This window comes from Rhopilema esculentum, chromosome 7 (genome assembly GCF_057945365.1).
Source record: "Rhopilema esculentum isolate cy_ngs chromosome 7, ASM5794536v1, whole genome shotgun sequence".
Taxonomy (NCBI): Eukaryota; Metazoa; Cnidaria; class Scyphozoa; order Rhizostomeae; family Rhizostomatidae; genus Rhopilema; species Rhopilema esculentum.
Genome location: NC_142821.1, coordinates 11,770,804 through 11,797,222, shown reverse-complemented (window position 1 = coordinate 11,797,222; position 26,419 = coordinate 11,770,804). Strand labels below are relative to the sequence as shown.

Here is a 26,419-nt window from a genome sequence, read left to right as displayed (position 1 = left end):
GATTCTTTGGCAAACTTCAAGCCGTAATTAAAGCAAATCGTAATCACCCTCTTTAGTTAACTTATTTTATCAAGGACTGGACTTTTGTTAGTTCTTTTTTAATGGTGCATATTGCCATTTTAGAATCAAAGGTTTTGATTTTAATGCCATGTTAATTGCCATGTTATATGAAAAAACTGCAATACAATTTTCTCTCTCTATTGCTTAATGCAGAATTCAACAACAAACAATGCAGAGTTCTGGAGAGCCCGTAGCTCAAAATACTAACGAAAAAGCTTTTTCTACAGTCAATTTTGAAGAAAGTATGGAAAAGCGAAAATGTCATACCAAAGTACTTTCTGTTCGTCACTCCTCAGATTATAAACATCGGATAAGAACCGAGGTAAGAATGGATGTCATATCGAAATGTGGATCACAAGAAACTGTTTGATTTTTTGTGTTTGACCAATCGGGGGTCACTAACTTAACTCTTTCTATCTAAACTTCAGTATCAGCGTAATGAATAATTAAAGTTTAGAGGCTTTTCGTGTGGATCTTCCCCGAATATCATCGTCTTGCTAAAATAAAACTGCCTTGATTGAGCCTGAAATGCAATAGATCTTGTCTGATGAGAGAAATTCAGCCCCTGAGGCTTCTGTCTCCTAGATCAATGCAGACCGGGGTGTTTTGTTCAAAACAACTAAATAACGGCAACCTTGCTTACTTAATGATTGCAATTCAAAAAGTTGGGTTTTTGAAAAGTAATATTTGCATCTTTTTTTAAAAAATTTAAAATTTCCAAAATGCATAGAGCTTTCTTTAAAGTTAGAAAAATGAAACTGTCAGAGGAGTTTTATTTATAATATTTATGTAGAATTTCATCCAAATCTTATATAAATAATATCTATGTTTATACAGAATGTTTTATCTTGATGTTTTTTTTCTATGTAATTGAAATAAAATTATTGGGTTATGCACACCAAAGCAGGAGAAGCTGAAATCTACAGCCAAAGCTAAATCCTATATTCCACTACTGATTGAATATATTTTAAATCATATGACACCATTCGCACGAATGAAATTATGTCATGAAAATACAACATAAAACAACGGTGGTATACAACATAGGTTGATGTAACATTCTAAAAAAATTATCATAGCTACGTGTAATATAAAATGGCTAACCCATCGTTGATAGTGAGCGTTTCAAGGCCTATTATCAGTGATAAACACTATTCAAAATGATAGTAATTAAGCATTGAAATGAAACTGTTGTTTGTATCAGTTTGTGATTAATGATCATGTTTAATCGATGATTACGACATCGTTGATTTCAAACCCATCACAAACTGGATTAATAGGCAGCTGAGTACTGTGGAGGAAAAGTGTTTTCCTTTGGAGGTAGCGATCCTGGGTAGAAACTATTTGGTACCTGGCCTGTAGCAAATTGAGGCTGCTGAGTCGCCAAAGTCACTGTAGAGTTTCCCTCGTTGAATAGAACGACTGGAGCATGCATTTGCTGTTGATCACCAGGAGCATTTGCTGCAACATTGGTGGCAGCAAATGCGACGGCTGTTGGCACTTGTGACGGGCTCTGCTGTTGGGCTCCACAGGAATTTCTCGCTCTTTTCCTCCAACAACATGCAGCAACAACGATAAGTATGACGACCGCAAGACATCCAATAGCTATACCAACATAAGCTCCGACCGATGTTTTTGATGATGTGCTATCTGACACATTTCCTTAAAAATAATGTTAAAGCATCAATGTTAGATCTTCTCAGCCCTTCTACTTTTAGCACATTCTTTTTCTAAATGTAACTTTTTCAATAAATCCAAGCAAACAGGGTCTAATATATCGTGGGAGAAATATATACTAATGTCTACCGACCCCTAAAATGTGTCTAGTATTCCCTTAAATATGCCCATTTCTTTAGCTTGCTCACTACTTCTTAACCATGGAAGGATTAAATAATTGAGCATGGGATTAAGGAATTGGTCATTGTCCAAGTTGTGCAACGAGTAACAGCTTAGAAACCTGATCGAGAATGACCTAGTTCCAGTACAAAATGAGGGATGTCATTAACTTACCTCAAAAGGTCTACTTTTGCCGGAAATTTTATCAAAGTCTTTAAAAAGAGAGAAAAATACGGTGGCCCACAGGTGCCACGGCAAAACTTACTTTCTCACGGCCAAACTTTCTTTTTTCACGGCAAAACTTTCTTTCTCACGGCAAAACTTACTTTCTCACGGCAAAACTTACTTTCTCACGGCAAAACTTTCTTTCTCACGGCAAAACTTTCTTTCTCACGGCAAAACTTACTTTCTCACGGCAAAACTTACTTTTTTCACGGCAAAACTTTATTTCTCACGGCAAAACTTACTTTTCACGGCAAAACTTTCTTTCTCACGGCAAAACTTTCTTTCTCACGTCAAAACTTACTTTCTCACGGCAAAACTTACTTTCTCACGGCAAAACTTTATTTCTCACGGCAAAACTTTACTTTTGACGGCAAAACTTTCTTTCTCACGGCAAAACTTTCTTTGAATTTAATTTATTCCTTAAATTTAATTTATTTTGAATATTTTATCTCGTGACATTGGATTCTCGTCGTCGTATTGCTTTGTTCCTGTTGCTTTTCTAACATAGGCGTAGTAGACAAGGGCCTGGGGAGATAAGGGGGCTGCAGCGGCAACTGTAGTTTCTCAACATTGAAAAGTTTCCAAAAAAGCGATAATCAGGCAGAAATCTACCACGAGTCAGTCAGTCAGGCAAAATTTTCATAAACAATTGATGTTGTTTGTTGGGCAACCACTTCGATTTTTTTCTCCCCTTATATTATGCCCATGCTTATTATTTCATTTCTTTATTAATTGTTATTACTATTATTCGAAAAATAAAGTACCTAGCCATCAACCCACCCTGTGAGTAAAACGATATGATATGATATTAAACACAATACCCAATTTATAGGATTTTTACAAGCCACAATCGAGCGTGCCAAGTGCACGTACGATATTTTTTGCACGAATTTTATGTGCACGCCAATTTTCAACGAATTGATCTTTTTCACTGCTTTCAAAACAAAGGAATCAAAGACCTTGCATGCGCTACTGTTTCGTTGAGATAGGCATATAGGCCTAGCCTAGCCCAACCTAGATAAATTTTAGACCATTTCTGGGCTGTCTTTCTGCAAGAATTATCAAGAGAAGATGTAGGTATTCGAAATCTGCGAAGTTTAAAACGTCTAAAGCATTGATCAGATCTAAGTATCACGTACACAACATCACGTAAAGAAAGTTTTGCCGTGAGAAAGAAAGTTTTGCCGTGAGAAAGAAAGTTTTGCCGCGAGAAAGAAAGTTTTGCCGTGAGAAAGAAAGTTTTGCCGTGAGAAAGAAAGTTTTGCCGTGAGAAAGTAAGTTTTGCCGTGGCACCTGTGGGCCACCGTAGAAAAGTCAATAGCCTTCTCTTTTATCACGACCAAATGCTTTTAACAAGTAAAAAACTGAAACTCTTACTGTAAGCCATGTATCCAGCCATAACCCCTCGGTAGCCAATTCGGGTGAATGGCCTGTTGAAATAAAAGTAGACGTAATGCTTTGTAGATTTGTAAATGGCCGGAGATTTTGTTCCGGAAAGTCTTCCTGTCAAAATGGAGCCATGACTGTCCCAGCTTGAGACCGATGCATACCATTGCAAAGATTCTAAAAATGCAATGTTAAAATCACTAGATGTATCGGCTGCTTGTTTATTGAGTTCTGTTACAGTAGGAGAAAAACATAGCTGTAAACATAGCAAAAAATACTGTAAGCCATGTATCCAGCCATAACCCCTCGGTAGCCAATTCGGGTTAATGGCCTGTTGAAATAAAAGTAGACGTAATGCTTTGTAGATTTGTAAATGGCCGGAGAATTTGTTCCGGAAAGTCTTCCTGTCAAAATGGAGCCATGACTGTCCCAGCTTGAGACCGATGCATACCATTGCAAAGATTCTAAAAATGCAATGTTAAAATCACTAGATGTATCGGCTGCTTGTTTATTGAGTTCTGTTACAGTAGGAGAAAAACATAGCTGTAAACATAGCAAAAAATACTGTAAGCCATGTATCCAGCCATAACCCCTCGGTAGCCAATTCGGGTGAATGGCCTGTTGAAATAAAAGTAGACGTAATGCTTTGTAGATTTGTAAATGGCCGGAGAATTTGTTCCGGAAAGTCTTCCTGTCAAAATGGAGCCACGACTGTCCCAGCTTGAGACAGATCCATACCTTGTAGAAGATTCTAAAATGCAATGTTAAAATCACTAGATGTATCGGCTGTTTGTTTATTGAGTTCTGTTACAGTAGGAGAAAAACTTAGCCAAACAGACACGTGTCATAAGAAGGGAAACACGCTTTTGTTGTTTACACTTAATCAAATCTTAGTGCTGTGAGTTTGGTAACAGAACGGGCCCATTCAGCGGCGTCTTGGAAAAATCACTGTTAGCGAGAGGGAGACACATCTTGAAGATTTTTCGAGAACGGTCTTAAATTAAAATCAAGACCTCGTCACAGGCACCGCGGAGCGTTGAGAAAAGTTGGGGTCTATAAAATTGGAGGGGGCTTAAACCGAATAAAGGGTGGCTTGATTTGTGAAAAATTGGTAAATTTAGGCATTTTTGGCAAATTGTGGGTAGACCTATAGCCAGATCATTTGCGATCAGTAGACCATGAGCTCGGCTACTGATCCCAAATGATCAATTCAGCTATAGCAAATGTATTTTTATATATTCTATTACCGTTTTGAGCTTTCCCAAATATTGCATACTCCATCTCCTCTTTCTTATCCAGAAAGCTTTGATAACATGGGAAAATATGATTATCGTTTATCACAGAGTTTCTATCATAAAGTTCATAAAATGATCGCATTCAGTTTTTGGTCAAACTTTAACAGCTGCTTTCCAACAAACTTCGGTAAGTATGCATTGTTCTCCATTTGACAATGAATTGAAACAATCAATAGTAATTAAAATATCTGGATACCATATAAAAGGATACCCCTAGATACCAAAAAGGAAACCTATAGGTATACCTTTTACTTCAACGTAAGAACCGTACAAAGAAACATCCATGAAAGCAATTCTGGCGGCATTAGGGCCAGCCTCAAATCTTTTCCAACAGGGAATGCTGGTTGCATAATAGCTGTATGGCCAGCCTGATGTGAAAACATTGCCTGATGAACTGTAACTGAAAAGAGATTAGAACGAGATTGTGGAGCAAAGAATTAGAAGATAGGAGCAGAGAAGTGTAACGTTTGTCACACAAATAATCATTTATGGCATTAAAATTTATGTGGTTCTGGTGATTAAGCTCAATTATCGCAAAGCTTGACCTTCCATACTAAGGAAGGGCGGGAGAGTTAAAGGGAATGTAAGTCATCCAGAGTCAAATTCGCTACGGACAAGTTGACAAGGAGAAAATGAAAGGGCTATTTCACCTAAGGATATGTGATTTCATCGAATAATTAACGATTAAATAGTCCAACTGGAGACTACCGGTTATCGCATTAAATGCTTGGGGATTTTACCCCCCCCCCCTATACACTCCCACTAGCTACGTCTCAGCATCTAACACAGCCCCCCCCCCTTAGTTTTTTATGCAAATAAGCTAACCAAAGTAATCTACTCTGTCGCATATTGGAAACTACTTGGAACCTAAAACATACTGGAACATAACATAACCACATGAATATATGCTTCAACTTTTGCCCATTAGATTCTGCCAATCGCTTGTGAATATTTTGTAATTCTATAAACATGTTATTGCCTTAGTAAAGTGCTTAAAAATTGGTTTCTCATTGATTACATGAAACATTTTGATTTTAGGAGAATCAAATTTCTATTTTTATTTTCCAAAGAATATATGCCTCTTTACGGATGTTGAGCACTTTATAACCCTTAAGACTTTCTAGGTTTCCAATCAATAGCTAAAGTTTATGATAAAGGAAAACCCACTTAGTATATCAAATTAAACGAAAATCAAACTTACTAGCATTTTTGGATGCGTGATCCACCCATCGGTGATCCTGACTTGCTCTTTAACTGGTATGTCAATGAAAACCCGGACCGTGTAATCGAGCTGTCTGATTTGAAGACGATCGTTGCGTATCCATCATGGGAATACATGTTGAATGGCTTTCTGGCAATGATGTTATCAGAGCAGTACCTTCCAATGCTTTTATAAGAGCTAAATATTCAAGAAAAATAACAGCTTTAGTACAATATAAGATGGGGCTTGCAGGCGATAGAAGTAAAATACTTTGCATCTGTTATTATGGTGCTATTACCAAGCCGAAAGAAGATAAATGAGGTCAATATGAACAATAATGCTATTTTCCACAGAAGAAGATTGTTTAGCTGAAGCCTTAAGGCTCTTGCGCAACCGGCACGCTCTGCAACTATAATTTAAAGAACCGGCCTAATATCACACTACATGAAAATACAAAACACAGTCAATTTCTTAAGAGAGCTGCCGCTAAGCACGACGGTTGCTTAAAGCCTTTAAAATTGCTATACCATTTTTGTACCAGACAACCCCCGTACACATTATCTGAATAGGCTGCCCTTAGTTGCATTGCTTTTGAGCACGTAACTGTCTTTGCTTCAAAGGAATCATCGATCATAACGAAAGGCATACTTATGCAAATTTGCCTAATAAAAGATAAGACATATCTCACGATTACTGAAAGCTTCCAGAATTATTTCCTAGCAATAACGATTTGGAGACAAAGACAATGCAAATATGTTCTTAATGAGAAGTTCCATAAGGAAAAAACATACCTACAAATCCTTAACTTTTATAGAGCAAGAATACAATTGACGTTCACAAACGAAAATGTATGCAACAGATGTGTAGAGGCATTTAAATGCCTCAACTGTTTTGGATCGTCTGACTTTATGAAAAACTCACAACATTTAAAAAACTAGCAAATTTCGGAGACAGTGGACATTACTAAATTTCACTATGAAATATCAAATTTATGGAAAATAATGAAATTCTGAAAATCCGAATTTTCAAAATTCTAATGCTTATTGTTTTTTTAGTTTCAAATTTCAAACTTTTGATGTGCCCCCATCCGATTTTTTTTAAAGAAATTGACAAAAATTGTGCAATTCTTACAGTGGCGTAACGGAGAAGTGTGAGGCGCTTAGTGAAAGTTTTGTTGTTGGGTCCCTATACTTAACTAAATTTGAGTCAGGTTTTACAGCCTTAAAGCCAAAAGAAATAACATACAACAACATATGAAGATAAATCCTGCTGCCTAAGATATCTGTTATGCTCTCTAATGGTCGTATATAAAATCAAATAACAACTCTTCTCCTTCCCTAATTCATTGAATGTGAAACTTTATCAAAATATTAAAGAAATCTCTGACAGTGTGAACAATGAATATTTGCTTATGCTGCATTCTAATCGGATGCATTTGATTGGTTAAATTCCAACTAATCAAATGAATCCGATTTGTTGGATCGACCAATTAAAAGGCTCCATTCAATAACCTGACTTAGTTTAAGCTGGTTTAATGTGAATTTGATAGATACTGTCAAAATTAAACTATTAGACTTCGAATGAACTGACTTCTTTGCTGCCAAAAATGCCAACATACCTTTAAACTTTCCTTCTCCTGAGGTCCTTATGACTAATGAAGAATATTATAGGTCATAGATGACGAAACGTAATCAATGCAAAGTCTGTGAAATTTGCTCGCAAAAGTCTAGAGTAGATAAATAAACAATATCAAACTGCTTTATTGAGAAAATCAATCACATTTTTAATATTCAAATTCAATCAAATTCTCGTAAATTTGAAACAAAATTTAATAACACACGTAGATGTGCATTTGAAGGAAACCTAATTGACATGCTATATCTTACATCATCATCATATGGTTTTCACATTCACAAATAATATCAAGTCTTACGCTCATTCTAATGATGATGTTTCCTGTAAGCTTGTGAAAAAGATGTAACTGATCAAATTGACCTTGCTAAAGTCGCCAATAAATGGAAAGCTCAAAGATAAAGGCGATTAAACATTTCTGACATTCAACTCAGTATAGCGTCTAAGTAGCCGTAGTAGATCTAGAGCTTCGAACGAGCCTAGCTAATAGCCATATTAATTTTCGGCATGGGGTACTTTCATACATATTACACTTCACTTGGAACAATTATTTGCCAAAAGGAAATGATTTTGCTGATAAATAATTCGTTTGATTGAATGTAGTTCGGGTTGTTTTGCGATAACCTTTATGGAGAAAAAGTTGGTCAAAAAAGTATAGTTGGTCACTTTTTTCCTGAACGCCCCCACAAGCTAAATGGTCTAAGGCACAACACTGATCGCCGGACAAAACCAGGCTTTTATGTAGGTAAACATAGATTTGTAGGTAAAACATCTCACTACTTTATGCCTAGAATGGGTTTATATTTGGCCTTATCATATCATAACTTTATTCGACCAACTAGTAACTTAAAGCCAATGTATACAACCAAACTAAATATGTGCATTTTAGAATTTAGGAAAAATTTAGGAAAGCATGCTGCCTATTTTTAAATTGCAGGAGACCAGCCCTGAAACCAAAGGTGTTTCAGGCGATGTTAGAGAAACTTAATAACATCATCAAGTAAATAAGCAAATAGTTTATAAAAGTCCCAGATTTGCTTTTAAACTTTTATTTATCTTATTGCTTTTCTATATAAAACAGTCAGCTCAGCAATTTCATGCTGAAGTCAATGTTGCGGAACTGATCTAAATTCACATCCAGGGTGAAATTCAATTTCTAAGGGCCATGTTGATGACTTTGGCGAGACGTGTTGGTGAAGAGAAGTGCTTTTACTGACAATGGCACAGGGTCTCAGCACAAAAGCCCCTTAATTTGTTCAAATCCATATGTACAAAAGATTTACATAAAAGGCTTTCGGTACGTTGTGCTCTTCAGATTTGCCCCTGGTACATATCACAGAGATTATGGAGCCATTTACTACAACATAGTAAATTCAAACCAAAACAACATAATTTCTGGCAACTTTTTTGGAAAAAGTTATCATTTGCCCATAAACGATTTTTTTCCTGACACACGGAATACACGCTTAACATAATCATCATGCTTCTGAAACCATGCAAATGTACTTAAAACTAGCCAATTGCAACGATTTCGATTGTCATTGATTTACATTGAATCTAATTAAAAATTGCTGTTTATCGGTTTTTCATAAAGTGCTCGATGCCGTGTAGACAGGGTTTACATTTTTTCAGACAGTTACAAACCAGGCCACGGTTTAAGGCAAATTGTTACGCTCCTACCATTTTTTATTTCAACAGGGTATTCATTGTACTTTTTGGATTTCCTCGATTGAAAAGCCTGTTAGCCCGGCAAATTGGCAAATAAATGCAAAACAACTATTACCTTGTGAGAAAAACTTCGACGTAGTCTTTGCAATTTGGCATATTTCCTTCAATGTTGAAAGATATCCATTTGATTTCCAAGTAGTAACCGGACGACGAGTAGGAGCCAAACGGACTGATGTAAATGGTGCAATGATCGTTATTCGTGTAATGAACATTTGAGATGACCTGCAAGAAGGGGTGAGCATACTTTGTGGAACTGTAGCAGACACCATCGGCATTTCGAAACAAAACTGCCAGAAGAGGCCACATAAAAGCTGTACTTAACTTCATTCTTGTGAACTTTTACACACAAAGGTGTAACTCGCTTGAAAAATTTGAGCTTTCTAAGTATTGGATTTGTGTCTTTGTCTTATAAGCATCTTCAAATGGGAACTTCTTACCCCCGGCGAATGCGACTAATCGTTTCACTTTGCACGTACGTCGTTAAATTCAATTACAAATTGAAGTATATCAAGTGGAAAAAATTCTGAGAAATTGTTAGAAAAAAAAATTAAATAACTGGTTTCGTTATGACAACCCTAAAACTATGTTGTTTTATTTTTCACAGTGATATTAAGTCGCCAAAGGCTTCTGCGCGGTTTTAAGAGAAAAATCAAATCGCACTCAAGTCACCCAAGAAGATTCATTTGGTATTACGAGAACATGACATCCCCTTGATAAAAAAGGTTATCGGAAAACTCCTCCAAAGTAATTCAATCAAAATTTGAACTATCAATGAAGGCTGTTTATGCTATGCTAATACTCTTGATAAAGGACTATATTTTGCATCGAAGTTTGTATATGTATACTGTCCAGGGCCGTCGCAAGGCAAGCCTTGTTTCTTTTTGAGGGGGAGGGGGGTAGACTACAAATTTATTTGATTGAAGAATTATTGCCTGAAATTTTTTAGTTTATGTCACAAGTCTCTGCAATACATTTTGTCAATACATTTTGATAAAGAAACTGGTACAATTTCGCTGTTGTCTTGAAAAATACCATGTGTTACTTCTAAAGCTAGGTAACAAGCAGCACTCGTTGTCAATTTAAATCCATCTTTCCATCTTAGCATGCCTTTCGAATGTTGAAAAAATTTGGAGCCGATAGTGAATTGCAGTTGACCCTTCTACCGAGAAACTCTAGGGGAAATAGACACAAGATGCACGTTTACCTCAAGAAGGCCTGGATTTTTGGATTTAGTGCCAACAAGAAATCTTAAAATCTTCAAACCATTCGTTTATTTACCTTCATTCATATCAAGGAATATCATGTTTAACCAACCGAGCAACTAAAATTGCTTGATCTTTTATTGATTTTATGATATAAAGGTCTCTGAAATACCTAAAGCGTTTTTACACCGATCGGATTTTACCTGAAATTTTCTATTGAGATGCTATTAGGGGTGTGAAACCCCCACCCCAATACACCCCGGTCGCGACGCCCCTGATACCATAGATTATTCTGTGCTGATACTGCCAAATGATTTGACCTTTAATTTAGGCCACCAGGTTACCACTGAGCGAAACTTCTTCTCAGATAGACGCTTCTTCACCGCTCCTAGTTTTTTAATAGTTTGTTGCATTTTTTCTTGTGCCTATATTCCCTTTATTTGTTGTTTGTCATATTTTTATTTCACTTGATTTTCATTTTCATTGTCTTACTTCATTTGTACTGTTTTTTTCGAATTATTCCTATGAAGATCTTGTATGAAGATGTCTTCTCCTTGAGTGAGTTCCTTTGCTTCAAAACTTGTTTCTCTATAGGAAAACTCTCTAAAACAGGTTGCAGTAAATACGCTAGCTGCATCATGATGCATTATATTTATTCTAAATAAGTTTCGTGATTATAAAAAATCTTATTCATAAAAAGATCAAAAACAGTTTCAGACATAACATAAAGATTTCTGTCTCTGCTTTCAAATCATCTTGACAACAGGGGTATTGTTCTAAAACGTTAAAACTTCTCTGATGAGTTTATAAACCATTCAATATATTCATCGACTCTAAAAAGCTGATAGAAATTAATGGAAGGTCAAAAGTATTCTAGCTTGTTTAAAGGAGGCCAACCTCACCTACCTCCCACAAAGAAACATCTCTGAAATTTCAACTAAGGGCTAAGCTCCAAAAGTTGCCTCCATGGCATGGATATATAAAAAACCTGAAGAATTCAAATAGATAGAATGTAGCTTGAAAGGTAAGTTCAATGAGGGAAAGAGCTAGTACATTGTAGTTAAAGGTTTAACTATGGACATCCTGTGCAGTGAAGTCACCGAGTGAAAACCTCATTGTTTCTACATTGAACAGGTTATTGCAATCAAGCTCTTTAACCTCACTATAATCTTGCGTTATTAAACAACTGTAATGCTAAAAAACTGCAAAAATTTGATGATTTAGATTAGAAACTAAATAGAAGTGAAAAAATCATGCCACAGTCTAGCGATCATCATAACTTTCAAGGGTGATAATGCAGCAAGGGTGAAATGAGAGTTCTTGACGCTTTCGGTTAGAGCTTTTTATGAAGAAAAATCTCCAAGCCCGAGCGATGAATTTAGATTGATATAACACTTTTAGGCAAAGTTTAAATGTACGCTATCACTTTTAAGGTGTTGTGCTAACATGTTTTATGCAACAATATTGGATGACGTTTTATTCCGAAGTTTTATTCGTTTGTCTAGGGCTTTATTGCTTATCTAGTCATACCTAAAATGAAATGAGCAATCCATGAGATCAAACAACACACACATTTAATATCTGGTGTTCCCCATGGCTCAGTGCTAGGCTCTAATCTTTTCAATATATACATAACATGTCTCTTTCTATACTTAAAACAAGCAACGCTGTATAATAACGCTGACAACAACACGCTTGTTTTTTTCTCTATGGCTCTGACAGATCTGGTACGTGTTGTAGAGGAAGAAGCAGGCGTTGCATTAGAATGGCTAAATTATATCCATATGATTGCAAATCCATCGAGTTCCATGCACTGTTGACTAAAGATAAAACAAATACTAGTGGCACGAAAAAAGTATTTAAGAAAAACAATTGACATTGAAAAGTCAGTCAATCTTCTTGGAATATAATTAGACTATAATTTAGAATTTGATCTGTTTAGAAAAATTGCAATCAGCTTAAGGTTTAAAAGAGGCTTCGATTTTCATCAGCTTTCTTTCACGAGAGAAAAGTTCTCGTCCAGAGCTTTGTTTATTCAAAATTTAACTACTATTCTTTTGTTATGACATTTTTGTTGGCGAAATTCATGCAAAAGATTTAACAAATACAAGAGCGGGTAGAGTTCTTTATAACGATTACGTTAGCTCGTATAATGACCTTCATATCAAGTCTCAGCGATGCACAATGCATGTTTCCCGACTTAGAGATCTCTCTTTTGAAATTTGTAAGAATCTGAATGGTCTGAGTCTACCCTTATATATAATTGCAGTTACGCAGTCCCGACATGAAGGTTTCATGTTGTTTCTGCTTCTGCAGCTCTGCACACTACTTCTGATAATCTTCTCCATTCTTTGCGGTCCCTTGCTGTGGATCGTATCTTTTCAAAATCTCCATTGTTCTTTATGTTCGGTAGTGGAAAAGACCTTTCCATTGCTCTTGCTCTGGTGATATCTTTATTTAAGGTTGTCACGAGAGTTTCTCTAGGTCTGCCTCTGAATCCCCTCTCCGATCCCTCAAAGTAAAATCTCACTGCCTTCACAGCCGGTGTATCGTCGGACAAACGTAATATGTGACCAAACAGCCGCCATCTACCCTTGAGGATGTCAATTGAAATTGGTCCTTCTTCGCATCTTTTGTACAAGTTCTGATTGGAGATCTTGTTAGGATACTTTTTTCCTATTAGCTGTCTCAGTTGCTGTCTGTGAAAAGCATCTAGACCTTTCGTATCTTTTTGTGTCAGTCCCCAAGTAGAGCTGTTATACATCAGAACTGGTTTTACAAGTGTTCTGTAAAGCTTGAGGCGAAGTTTTTCGCTGACGTGGTCTTTTCTGATCCAGATGTGATTTAATCTATTCATGGATGCTATCGACAACTGTTTTCTTCTTTGTATATCTTCCGTATCACCTAACAGAGAGCCTAGCTTTTTAACTGTCCTCCATCGCTCTGTGTTTCTGTCTCCTCGAAATATTTCTGTTTGCTCTGTTTTGCTGTTGTTCACTTTCAAATTATCTCTAAGCAGAATTTCTCCAATCTTTTCTGTGATGATATTCTTCTCCAATTCACTAGTTGTGAGGAAATCAGCGTCGTCTGCGTATATAGCTTCCTGAGGTAGAAATGTTGGAGACCAGTTACCATTTTCTTCGTGATCTTTACTGTTAATCTCATGTCTAAAATTCCTTACTTTTCGGAGTGAGTCTACCCTTCATGAAAGATATTTTTCAAGTTAGATTCTCTAATTATTCATTGCGAAATCCTAATAATCTAAGTCATCATAAGCCAAATTGGAAGCCAGGCTTTATTCGTCAACAACCGTCTCAAGTTCTTAAGACCACCGAATGGAACTGCTTGCCAAATAAACTAAAATTGTCAGGCAAACTAGACGCGTTGGAACGCTTGATAAAACAACAGGACAGTCCTAAGTGCAACTACAATACCTGTCTTTTAATTCTAAATAATCTACCAACCACGCAGAAAAAGAAATCGTACGATTTTTTTGAAAACTTTACTTCAACCAACGTATTGTATTTAGCCAACGTACCTTTTACTCTTTTTTAAATTTACTTTAGCCACCGGTTTAAATTAGTTTACTTGTTCATTTGTATTTTGTAGAGTAACTATTTGTAATCGATGAACAATAATTATGCAAAAACAACAAGATGTAGTTTTTTTCGAAATTGATTATGAAAATGTTGGGAAAATCTGGAACCCGTCATTTGCATATTCGAGACAATAGGCTTCTGCTTCCTCCCAAAATTTCAGCATGATATACTTTGTGATTTAAATCTATTGCTTATGACTGTGCCAATTTATTTTTGGCCTCATGCAAGGAATGTCCCAATCTCGTTAGGGAGACGAATCTGCATTGGTCTAAAAAAGAAGTTTAATATCTCTTTTGATGGGACTGATTTTTTAACATAGGATCTATGCTGGGCTACTGATCACTAACTGATAAAGGACATTGATTGAAAAACTACCGTATCATCTAAACATGGTTAAATCGTTTCAAAGTTTTTATTTAAATCGTTTCAAAGATTGTCTTCCGAGTCACTGCACTCAACACTCTAAATGTAAAGCTCTGTTTTACTTCAGCTTGGTTTAGCAAAAGTTCCGAGATATGTTTCATTCTGACAAACAAATCCTCATTCATCCCAACCATGATCTATGGACTAGAACGCTGGACTGAAGCATCAAACCGCCAGCTTAACCTAAAATCATACTGATATAGTTTCCACGCAGAATATGAAGCCTTGTGATTTCTCTACATGGACACAAACAACTTAGGTATATGATCTCTTTCTGTTTTGGAACTTCTCCACAAACAACTTATGTCGGAGAAGATTAATGCACTGATGCTCTTGTTGTAAAATAAAGATGGTTCTATTTGTATTTGATGTCTTTCCAATGACTTGTTTCCATTAGAGTCTGCTTGATACTTTCAAATGAATAATGAAACTGCATGATCTCTATCAATAAATCTTTAAGAAGAAATATTATCTTTGTTGCCTTCAAATGTCTTCAAAAATTCAGTTTTACGTAGAAACCCCTTCCCTTTCAAAGTGTAATAGCTTTATCCAAAAATTTGTTTACTGTTCATAAAAATATATCAGTTAAATACCAGATATTAATAATAACGTAAGCTGAAGCCAAAAAAGTCTAAATGTTTCTTATTCAGCAAACGTTTTATCTAGGCTAATGAGATTATGTCAGCTCTTTTCCCATAAAAAAATTCAATTATAAAAAATGACATATTGAATTCAAATGCATAGGAAAAGGGAGTACAGCAAGTTCTTCAGAAAACTGACTCTGTGTTAGTATGGCATAATTTTGGAGAAATTTCTCTAGCTTTGTAAAGATGCATTTATAATATTCAATTTTCACAGTTACCACAACTAAACAATCTAAATTATATTAACACTACACATTTAAAGACTAAACTATACTGAAAGTTTATTGATGATATCATCAAGTTCTAAATATAGTTCATCTAGTACTGCAAGATGTTAAAAGGGCTCTTCCTTGCAATTTGTTTTCTTTGGAAGGTTAAAGGAGGGCTTTTACATGGATAAATCTACAGATTTTATACACATAAAGGATTTTTATATAGCGAGTATAACTTATATTCACCATTGTCATGTTTAATTACAATTATAATAGATTTTTAGAAATAAAGGGTTTCTAAATGTATATACATACTTATAAATAAACATACAAATATTTTTTGGCGCTAAATTTAAGTATAAACAACATTCACTCCTTCATCTACAAACTACAAAATGTCGTTTATGTTATGATGAAGGGCTGGTTAGTAGTTTGTGAATCGGAAACTTGATAAAATTGGCAACAACAAAGGTCATGATAGCACGTTCAACAAGAATAGAACGAAGAAAGGAACTTTGAACTGTATCAATCTTCATAAAGAAACTTTGCTGTGACTTTGATTTCGGAAACCCGTTGCTCTTGATTTCAGTCATTAGTAAAATAAACCATGGTTATTATTTCAGTCATGGTTATTAGTAAAAATAAACCTTCTACGTAAGCGAAGGTGTGTTACTAACAATGCATGCACATAGTCTTCATTATTTTTGCAAATGATTGTTACGAATGTTGTCTTATTTTTTAGCTCGTTTGCTTGAAATCTTTACAGAATATTGATATGGTAAATTGAAAGATAAATATGAGGATATAAGATATCAACTCCTTTAAAGAACGCGAGTAATTTTTGTAACGACTGACTGCGAAAGCATTGCTACTGCTGGTTTAGTTAAGTGATAAAAAATGTAGACCTTGTGACCTTAACGGTATTTTTCAAAAACGGCAGTCCTTATTGTTACACGAATGATGATAATCCATAAATTAATTCAGAGCTGGATAGACAAAGTTTGGATTCTGTGGAGGGGAGTAAATGTTTGATGCCATAACAACAGAATACGAAGGAGGCGGTTCTGAGATAAGATCGTTTGGCATAATGGCTGTTGGGTATTCAGGTGATGTTACTGTGTTAGTGATTGCTGTTGTATTTGCAGGATAATGAGGAAAAGGTGCTAGTATTATGGATGGGGCACTTGCTTCAGTAAAAACAACAGCAGAATGCGGCTGCTGCCATTGCCCTGTTCTCTGAATAAAGGTATCATTAGCCGAGGCATTAGCTGCGTTGAGTGTTCCTGAAGTAGCGGGCTGTGAATGGCCTGTTTCTGTAGCTTTAGAAGTTCTGCTGCAATGATGCGATCTCTTACAACAACAAATGAGTACAATTACTAGGAAGACTGCACCACCAATTGCTCCGCCTATGTATACGACGGCCCCAGTTTTGCTTTTACTTGTAGAGGAAGAGTCATGGCCTCGGGAATAAAGGTATTTTCTTTATAAGATATCATGTCGTAGCAAACAGTGTTTAAAGGAAAAAATTAATAATAAATTGTACCTGATATAAAAACCGAAAGAATAAAGGTGCAGTTCAGTAAAAACATTTAAGTTATGAAGAGTTGTAATTGCAGTAGGATTCAAGTCGAGACACAAAGCTAATACATTGAGACTTCAATTTCGTGACATTTAACTTTGGTGGTGCAGTCTGTCTAGTAATTGTTGTTGTTACATTGTTACCTTATGTCAAGATACTATAACAAACTAGCATCTTGAAGAACATCTAAATACAAAACAATTTATTGCTTTAAAAAAAGCAGATGCTTTTAAACATAATAAAGCTTTTTGTCTGACACTTTTCAGAGTAATAACAGTCATGCACACGCTTTAAAAATCATCGTCTTGCTTTCTGATGGCCCTATTTCGATCTACAGCCACGTATATATATTTCCAAGCCTGTAGTTTTCGATTAATGTTTTTTATGTTTAATACTACCAAAAGTGTCAGACGAAAAGGTTTATCATACTTCATTATGTTTGCTCTCTTAAAAGCCATTTCAAATTTAATGCGTCACGAAAAGGTTCTTATTTCGAAGTACCTGTTTATGAAGAACATTAATAAGAAAAAAGTAAATACATTATCAATGAAATTACCGGCTGGCACACAACTATATCCATTCCCCGTGTATCCACGATTGCAAGTGCATCTGTACCATAAGTCTGTATTTATGCATGTAGCATTAGAACTGCATCTATGGGTTCCTTGAAGACATTCATTAACACCTGAAAATTAGATATTGAATTTCATTACCAAGAGATGAGATTCAGTCAAAATTTTTGTTTCAGTTTCACAATATAGTAAAGGAGAAAGAAGCCAATTCGTTCTTCTGTTGATTTAAGCCTATTTTATGTTTTTTTTCTTCTGTTGATTCTGAAATGGAAATGTGAAAGACAGGGAGCTTTTGACCGGCAATCAAATATCAAACTATTTGAAAAAAAATCCTTTCAAATTTCGATAAAAAACCGGAATTTAATTTTCTAACGATGGTTGATTTAATAAACGGGTGCTTTAAGAGTCTTCATAAACTCCTACCCGTTGCAACCATAGCCAATCCCAGTATTAACATTTGCATAATCCAATTCCTCCTTGGTCAAAGAGCACATTTGTGAGTAATTTAACGGATATTTGAAACAGAATATAAATTTGTGTCAATTTAAATATTCCAGTCTTGCAGTTTTCACTGATGTTTAAATTAAGCCTATTCAGCAAATTAGACGTTAAAGTTCATATGTTGAACCAACTGATAGTTTGCCAGGGCCTATGTCATTTTTTATTGATATTCTTAATGCAGAATAAGCCATGTTTAAATTATTTAGATTTTTTGATGCCGTTTTTAAGACTTATAACCCTAGCAAATGATTAAAACTGTCAAAAATCTATCAAATTATACCCGAGATAACGATCTTTTACCAAATTTTTCCATCCAATTAATATCTATAAAACTGTGACAAAAATTTGAAATGGTATTATCATCAACGTGTGTCTTTCGATGGGCCTATTAAAGGACTTAGCTGCTTTGTTATTTTATGTACGTTACCAATGCAACTATATCCATTCCCCGTGTAGCTGCTTTTGCAAATGCATCGGTATGAGCCAACCGTATTTGTACAGAAAGCATTAGAACTGCAGCGATGGAGCCCTCGAGTACATTCATCAATTTCTGAAAAAAAATTGAATAGATTTTTTCTCTATTCTGTTTCGCTGCAATCAATATATTAAAGATTTTTACTTGGCTGTATTACAGCTTATTTTCACACAGGTTTCTGAAGAGGAGAAAGAAAATATTTTTATCGTAAAAATTAGATAGAAAACCATAAAAACTTGGAAACTTTTTTCAGGGGAGGGGAGTGACTATAGCCAATTCAATAAATTCCAAAATGTATTAAAACTATAAAAAATATCGTTCTGATCTTGAGTTTTAGCATTTTTAGCCTCCCCCCAACTTTCTTTAGCTTCCTCGATCCGTAATATGCTGTGCGGTCCTAATTTTTTTCCTCCATAAAAACATTCACAGAAAAGACGTAGATGAAGTGCTTATGCAAAACTATGTTTCCTATATTTTAAAAAAACTTACAAATGCTGGTATTACTAAAATGGAAAGGTCACTGTAACAAACTAGTCTACAGGTTTCAATTTTTCAATGTTTATAAATGCAATGTCAGTGACACCGATTTCAATTTCTGGCACGAAGAAAAGGCCGAGAACAACTTGGATTTTTCTCATTTAATGAATCAATGATGTAATCAAAGCTTTCCTTAAGAAGGTCTCAATGAGCACAATATTTAACTAGGAAAAAGAACTTTCTAGAATCACACAAGATATCTCCTGTTACTTTGCTTTCCTAAAAAAGTCTTGAGCCCTTCTTGTGATTCTAAAATAAATTCCATTAAAAATATTCAAGCTAATGAAGGACTCACCTTCCTAAATGTAAGTTCTACGGTTTTTTAAGACCATAATACCGAAAAATAGTAACTTCAAATGTCATATTAGGGCAATTTTTAAGTTATCATTATCCCATCATTTCAGCCTATAAATCTCTACAAGAATTCCGACTTTCATGTCAGTTTATGTTAATGAAAAATAGTAATGAGGAATACTCCTTACCATCTTCTCTGTAGGCCACGTAGCCAACCATGATGCCACGGTACCCAGTTCTAGTCCACGGTCTATTAAATATCAGGTGAAAGAAATTGTTTTTAGCAGCAAACACCCTTTGAGAAAAGATTTCACAGATTCTCCATGTTACAGCAGATGCATATGATTGAATATGCTTTAACATTGTGAAGCGACCAATTGATGCTAAAAGTTAAAATTATAGTAACATTGATGACAGATCGAAACTGCTAAGAAATCAGTACATGAAAACGACCAACAGAAAATCACCAAGAATATCTTGGTGATTTTATAATATAAGGTAAAAATTGAATCTCTTCACGTATCCTATTCCAATAAGGGCCTTAGAAATTGAAGTACCATTTTAGGGAAAAAATGTTGTCCCAAGGTTGGAGCGTTCCAAAGCAGATTCTAAGCAGGTTGATAAAATAGGCAGCACAAGTACTGATGTGAATTGATATATTGTTTGGTTTGATATAATTTGAAAAGATCTTGAAAACAGGGCCATAAAATTTACTTTGGACGCTCACGGTGAGCTGGTAATTAGGAGCAGTTGTAAATTCTCTCCTTACTGCGCATTGTGATAGAGGGATGTTAAAAGCAGAATGCTCCATTTGACATTACAGAAAATAATGTCAATAAAATTGATTTTGCAACCTGGCAGCGAGGTCTTTGAGCAATAGCTGGAATTATCATCTTAAACATATTGAAACAACAAAATGGAGCGATATCTAAAAAAGGAATAAGACTGGCCTATAAATATAGTCAATCCTTTTACAAAAGAACGCTTTCATTATTGATTTAAGAGACAACTTAACGGAAAGACTGCAACACAGAGTGTATAACGCAGGTGTATAACGCAGGTCAATAAAACTCAGGCTGAATCGTGTGGGTCCAAATAACGGCCATGTGCCTAAGGTTTTAGGTTTACAACCTTCGAACGCTGCTGTCGTACTTTATTGCAAATTAATCAGATGCTCGACGATGACAAAATATGATTTATGATAATAACATAACAAGCCAACGTTCTTCTCGTGGCAAACGCTCTACTCGTGGGTCTTCCAACCAACGGTCACTGTACCTCTTACTACATTTTGCGTAAGCCCAGAACCCTACGCCTATTGCCTAAAGTCTTAGCCAACAAAACTTAACCCGCGTTTTGTGCTCGTGCGCGACCTGCGGTTTATACTTTCAGAACGCGATAGTTATATGATCATACCCCAAGCTCGAAAGTAGGGAAAATGTGAATAACAGTAGGACTGGGAACTTTGGTGCAATGAAACGTCCATCACAGCAATTCGAACCGTATTTGTACCAGCGTAAATGGTTTTCAGACAGGGACTCTGGGCCACGTAGTAACTGTTTGGCCAACCAGAAGAGCAAAAGATTCCTGCCGCTGAGCTACCACTCTGACTATAGAGACAGGAAGGAAAAGATAATATTTTTGAGTGACAGATTTTCATGAATTCTTGACACTTAGAAGTAGAGCAAGATGCACGAATTTTTCATCTATTGTATCAAATCTGGTATTTCATAAAACATATTTCAAGTATAGTTTCATAAGACATAATTTAGATTTAGTATACGATTCTTCTGATAGAGAAAATGCTTCATATTAAATCAGAATTGAATAAATTTTGATCATAGAACGACATTTCTGGAAAAATGTGCTTTGCAATGCAGAAATATATCTTCATTTGTCTTATACTTTGTCAAGGTTCTAAACCTGTAGTGATTTAATTATCAAAATGGATGATAAAAACACGAAAAAAATGAAATGCAAACCTACTGGCATTCACGGCTTACTGGGAGTCCACCCATCGGTGATCCTGACTTGCTCTTTAACTGATATGTCAATGAAAACCCGGACCGTGTAATCGACCTGTCTGATTTGAAGACGATCTTTGCGTATCCATCATGGGAATACATGTTGAATGGCTTTTTGGCGATCATGTTATTAGAGCAGTACTTTCCAATGCTTTTGTATGAGCTGGAATATATAACAGAATTTTGTTTATACACAATTTGGAAAATTGTTCAAGCTCGAAATCAATGTACTTCAATTTGGATGGTTTTGGTTAGCTTCACAATAAAATCATTGCTAATGCTTATTGTAGCAATTAGTATGCCTTGTATTGTTCACGGTCATAAACCATACAAACCAAAAGTTTGTAGAGTTTCATCCTCATAATCTGCAAGCCTTTCAGAAGCAAAACTGCTGAAATAAGAACACTATAAGAAACAGGTTTTTGGCCACGTGGATAGTTTCATTCAAGGGGCAAATCACTGCTTAAAGTCAGACACGCTCCCGAAAATAGTCACACTTTAATCACAATTTTATCACATTTTTTTAGTCCCTTGCGAAGGAGCAGAATTGAAGTCCTCTTTCTCATGCCGGAGTCGCTGAAACAACCACTGCTGTTGTTGTTGCCCAATGCAAAGGTGATCCAACGTGCAAGACCGAAGTCTGACCGATGACAACGAGTCTGACTGCAGACATTTTTTACTCGTTTCCCGTTGATTACAGATTCATGTAACAAGACAAACTGGCATAGTTTGTTGGCACTTGATCTATGAAATATTGTACTTTAATTTGAGTTATGACGTGGTTTGCCATCTGTATTTTTGTTTTATTCATGTTTCTTGCCTCATTTTGGCCACGTCAACCAAGTTTTAGTACACCAAAACCTATCTGAGAGGACTATTGAATCTTTAATTAATTTTTAAAAAGTCACGAAATAATAACAAATTAATCACTTTAATCACTATAAAATCAAACGAATCTTAATTGTAATCAATCGTGATTACTAATCTCTCACATCATTTTCAAGAGTGATTGGTTCTTCGGTTTTGGTTCCTTAGCAATATCCACTGATCTATGCTCTTATTACCCTGGATACCTATTGGATATGCTTTTGTCGACAACCAAAAATAAGGGGATGAGCTTACTTGAAAATTCATTAATTGCCAGTCGTAACGTTTAATTATTGGGTTCAGGTTCACAGCCTTCTTGTTATTTATAGTGTAACAGGAATTCAGAGCTACGAAAATTTATCAAATTTAAGATTAAGTTTTGATCTAGATGAGTTGTGCCAATCTAGCTGTTTATTATCTGTCCCTCAAAACATTGTGGGTTTATTTTTAAATTCTTATGCGATCTTTGTTCTTATAAAAACTGTTTCTTGCCACATATTTTTTGTTACAATACAGCTTTTCCTTACGCCAGGAATTCTCGTGAAACGTGAAACATTTTCATGGTACTTCGCAGTTATTGCTAGTCCACTTTTTAGTACTTTTTCTTTTGAACAATTTTTTTGCGGTACAGAATTTGAAAATGGCTTTGAAAAAAGCAAACATTTTACAACATACTTAAAGCTTTTTTGTCTGACACTCCTCAGAGCATAAAACGTCAGAATAGGTTCCGAAAAAAAAACTTTTTCTTTTTGTAAATTTTTTGAATTTTTCCTTGTCGTTTGAAAGTATGACCTCCTTTTCAGGTTCAAACTATTCTAGCCGCTCCCTCATTGATTGTTTTTAATTTATCTTAAATAATTAAGGTGTAAGCGTTGCAATCGCTGGCTATTACGCTCCAGGAGGGTACTCAGGCCTCATTTGCCAAAAACGTTCCACATCCGTATTTAAAAGGGCACTTAGAAGCAGTTCGAATAAATGATACTTACAGTGATTTTCAATCTGTTTATCAGGGGTCCCGCAAGAATCAGCCCTTAGCCCTATTCTTTTCAATACTTTTCATCAATGACCTATTCTACATCAATGGCCTGTTTTATTTCATTAAATAGGCTTCTCTAAAAATTACTCAGATGACAACACTTAAACACATTTTTAAAAAAACCTGCCTCAATCAATTAACGTCTTGGTAATAAAAGCAAGAATCGCCCTTGCCGGGCTCAATCAGAATGAAATGATTGCTAACCCAGAAAAATTTCATGCTCTTCTCGTCAGAAAGGATAAAAAAAGTACCATTGGACATTTCTATTCAAGGGAAAACTATAGATTCTGAAGCTTCAATATAATTGCTTGGCGCAACTATAGATCACAAACTGAAGTTTGACATTCCCATATACAAACTTCGTGTCAAGACAGCAACCAATCTAAATGTGCTTAAAAACCCAATTTGTCGATTGCATTTGAGGAGAAAAGGTACTGGTCCAAAGCTTTGTCTTTTCTAAGTTTAACTACAGCCCTTTAGTGTAGTTTTTCCCCTCTGCTAGATCTATTGAGAAGATCGAGAAAATACAGGAACGAGCCTAACATTTTCTTTAGAATGATCATGATTCATCTTATATTGAGATCTAATTTGCAAATCACAAAAATGCACAACGCATGTAAATCGGCAAAGGAATCTCTGTATTGAAATTTTCAAAATTGTGAAAAGGTTAAGTCCTGAATTCATGCAAAATATATTCGAACTAAGAACCTCTGATCGACCCTCGGGTCGTCCACAAGACTTACAGCAACTACCGGCCCAAGCAGCCTCTGGTCTCTCAGGTCAAAAATTTGGAATGGCTTACCACATAAAATAAAGTCTGCAGAGAATCTGTAAATGTACCTGTACATACAGCGTATCCAAAACTTAATGGTTTCATTGTAAACTTGTATTTGAAAACACATAAAAATTGCTAATTCAATTTGCATATTTTGTAAATAATCGAATTAGGCAAGTTACTGTATTGCAGCTTGAAATCATATTGGATTTCAATGAAGATAAAAAAAACAACAAAGCAACGAAGTCCGTTATTCGCTGAAAAGTTTGAGAATTCACCAAAAAGCACTTCAGAGTTTGTTTTTAACTTTGACCAACTTTCAGGCTAGTGTTCTTATAAAATTGTTCTGATACTAAAATGAGAGTATTCAATAAGGGAAAGCAAAAAGCTGACTCGTACCTCGTGAGAAATACTTCGACATAATCACTACAATTTGGAATTTTCCCTTCAATGTCAAACGATATCCACTTGATTTCCAGGTAGTAACTGGCTGATGGCCACGACCTGGAAGGTCGAATGAAAAAGGTACAGTTCTCGTTATTTAAGTAGTTCAACATCGACAGTGTTTGTGTGGACGGTGTCGCATAAGTAGTGGAACTGTTGCACATTCCGCCGGCATTTGTAATCAAAACTGCCAGAATATGCCATAATATCATTATGTTTAAACTCATTTTCTCTGAGACTTGCAACATCGATGTCTTTTGGTAAACTTTATGATTTGTACGTAAGATTTTGAATTTACCTTTGGAAAGAGGGATTAAGAATATCAACCCCCGCTAAAGATTGTTTAGCCTCTAATTACAGACGTGGGATTTCACACGAATCTCGTTAACTGCATTGCGGAAATACTAACGTATCGGATCAATGCTCTGACGTCACTGAAAGCAATAAACAACATGCGCGTGCAAGCAAGCAGGTATAATGCTGCCCAAAATAAAGGAGACGAAGAATAAAAGATTCCTCCTTTGAAATTACAGATATAACCACATGCTGAGTGTTGTCCAGGCTGTGTCTGATTGATTTCTTGAAAGCTGCCAGTAAAAATTGAAAACGGTTAAAGGCATTGAGTTTTGGTGAGTAGGAAGCGTATACCCAAATTGCAAAAATTGCTTAGTCATTATGATAGCTTCGCTAATCTGATTGGCTGTCAAGCTAACTACACACACGATGTGGTAAGTGCTCTTTGTTCCACCGTTTCTAAAGGTTCTTTCTTTCTCTCATTCGCTTTCGACAAAGAATGTCTGATCACCTAAAACAAACTCATCACATGGAAACAGACAAACCCCCCGTGGAGAACCAGTATTTACCACGTCTCAATGCCTCTAAACTATAAAGGGTCATAACTATAAAAGCTTAAAAATACTTCTAGTGAATGTTCATGATTAAAGCTATAACACTTGTGGTACTTCAGTTATAAATCCACGTCATTTTCACTTGATTCAGACCTTCAATCTGACTGCTGAGCTTTTTCTACCCCAAAAGCAGCTCAGCTGTTCTCTCCCTTTTTTATCTTTGAAGAGCTTTTCTTTCTTTCTTTGTCACATAGACCATTTTTTGCAATTGATATTCCGCAAATAATTTTGCCTGATCAGTCAGCACACCCTTTCCCAGCAAAAACTTGAGGCCTGGTCTGATCTGTGCATTTTGCTGCTCAATGGACCAGACTGTGCTATTACAACATTGAATGAAAAAATCTCCCTGCTCAATTTTCATCTTGACTTCTTCACTTTTCTTTCCTGGGAGCATGGCACCAATTAATGACAAGCAGCTTTCCAGGTCACTTTCAATACTTTTTTTCTTGCTCTCTCATTCTCATTTGCACGGCGTTTCGCTCTGGCATTGTCAAATTTGCTGCTGAGCACATTAGCTCTAGCTCATTTTTCAGCATGGCTAGGTGCAAGAGATTATGGCCCTCAAATTGGATAAACTTCGCTTGCAAAAGTGCAGAAATTTTCTCAATTATATTACAAAGATAATTCATTTGCTTTCCAAGGCTTAATATTGATGTCTTTCTCAACATGTTTTGCTTGCAATGTTTTGATTTCTGCCATGAAGATCTCAATTTTGCTTTGAACATTTTTAAGGAACTGCAGAGACTTTTCAGCTGGCTTTGCACTACCTCCTTTATGCTTGGGTGTCTAGAACTTTATTCTCATTTTTCTCGCTACCTATGAACAGATACACTCAAGTGCTTCAATTGCCGTGAACAAGTCGGCAGTATAAAATGGCTTGAATATGCTACTTTCCACATACAAGGCCATTAATGATCAACTTGGTACTCCAGCACCTAAATGTGATCTTCTAAATGTTTTTCTG

At 35.7% G+C, this 26,419-nt stretch overlaps 3 protein-coding genes across 6 annotated transcripts; all 3 read right to left on the bottom strand.

Annotated features, from left to right (window-relative positions):
- Window positions 1-2: 2 nt before the first annotated feature.
- LOC135683530 (uncharacterized) lies at window positions 3-9,818 on the bottom strand. 4 transcript variants are annotated; one of them, XM_089109404.1, is made up of 6 exons: window positions 9,419-9,818; window positions 6,004-6,201; window positions 5,048-5,202; window positions 3,786-3,971; window positions 3,499-3,684; window positions 3-1,722 (listed from the first exon to the last, which is right to left on the bottom strand). In XM_089109404.1, exons 1-6 carry the CDS (start codon window positions 9,688-9,690, stop codon window positions 1,334-1,336), a joined length of 1,386 nt encoding a protein of 461 aa, XP_088965530.1. In that variant the 5' UTR covers window positions 9,691-9,818; the 3' UTR covers window positions 3-1,333. The 4 variants fall into 4 exon arrangements, with proteins under 4 accessions (XP_088965530.1, XP_088965531.1, XP_088965533.1 ...); XM_089109405.1 differs by having other exon boundaries at window positions 5,048-5,196; XM_089109407.1 differs by lacking the exon at window positions 9,419-9,818 and adding an exon at window positions 7,622-9,406.
- A 3,040-nt stretch (window positions 9,819-12,858) lies between these two features.
- LOC148959988 (uncharacterized) lies at window positions 12,859-14,721 on the bottom strand. Its single transcript, XM_089109297.1, has 2 exons — window positions 14,699-14,721; window positions 12,859-13,765 (listed from the first exon to the last, which is right to left on the bottom strand). Exons 1-2 carry the CDS (start codon window positions 14,719-14,721, stop codon window positions 12,859-12,861), a joined length of 930 nt encoding a protein of 309 aa, XP_088965423.1.
- A 687-nt stretch (window positions 14,722-15,408) lies between these two features.
- LOC135683528 (uncharacterized) lies at window positions 15,409-26,376 on the bottom strand. The gene is made up of 7 exons (XM_065198806.2): window positions 24,503-26,376; window positions 21,388-21,588; window positions 20,818-21,011; window positions 19,590-19,784; window positions 18,523-18,645; window positions 17,579-17,707; window positions 15,409-16,903 (listed from the first exon to the last, which is right to left on the bottom strand). The coding sequence occupies exons 1-7, from the start codon at window positions 24,793-24,795 to the stop codon at window positions 16,419-16,421; spliced, it is 1,620 nt and encodes a 539-aa protein (XP_065054878.2). The 5' UTR covers window positions 24,796-26,376; the 3' UTR covers window positions 15,409-16,418.
- Window positions 26,377-26,419: the final 43 nt, after the last annotated feature.

Coding starts and splice junctions, on each gene's coding strand:
- LOC135683530 (XM_089109404.1), bottom strand. CDS start 9,690: ATGAAGTTAAGTACAGCTTTTATGTGGCCTCTTCTGGCAGTTTTGTTT. Junction 6,202..9,418: donor GTCGAAGTTTTTCTCACAAG/GTAATAGTTGTT, acceptor TTGAATATTTAG/CTCTTATAAAAGCATTGGAA. Junction 5,203..6,003: donor TCACGCATCCAAAAATGCTA/GTAAGTTTGATT, acceptor ATCTCTTTTCAG/TTACAGTTCATCAGGCAATG.
- LOC148959988 (XM_089109297.1), bottom strand. CDS start 14,721: ATGGTTGGGATGAATGAGGATTT. Junction 13,766..14,698: donor GTTGGGATGAATGAGGATTT/GTTTGTCAGAAT, acceptor TCTTTCATGAAG/GGTAGACTCACTCCGAAAAG.
- LOC135683528 (XM_065198806.2), bottom strand. CDS start 24,795: ATGTTGCAAGTCTCAGAGAAAATGAGTTTAAACATAATGATATTATGG. Junction 21,589..24,502: donor GTCGAAGTATTTCTCACGAG/GTACGAGTCAGC, acceptor TATATATTCCAG/CTCATACAAAAGCATTGGAA. Junction 17,708..18,522: donor GAATGGATATAGTTGCATTG/GTAACGTACATA, acceptor TCTAATTTTCAG/GTGTTAATGAATGTCTTCAA.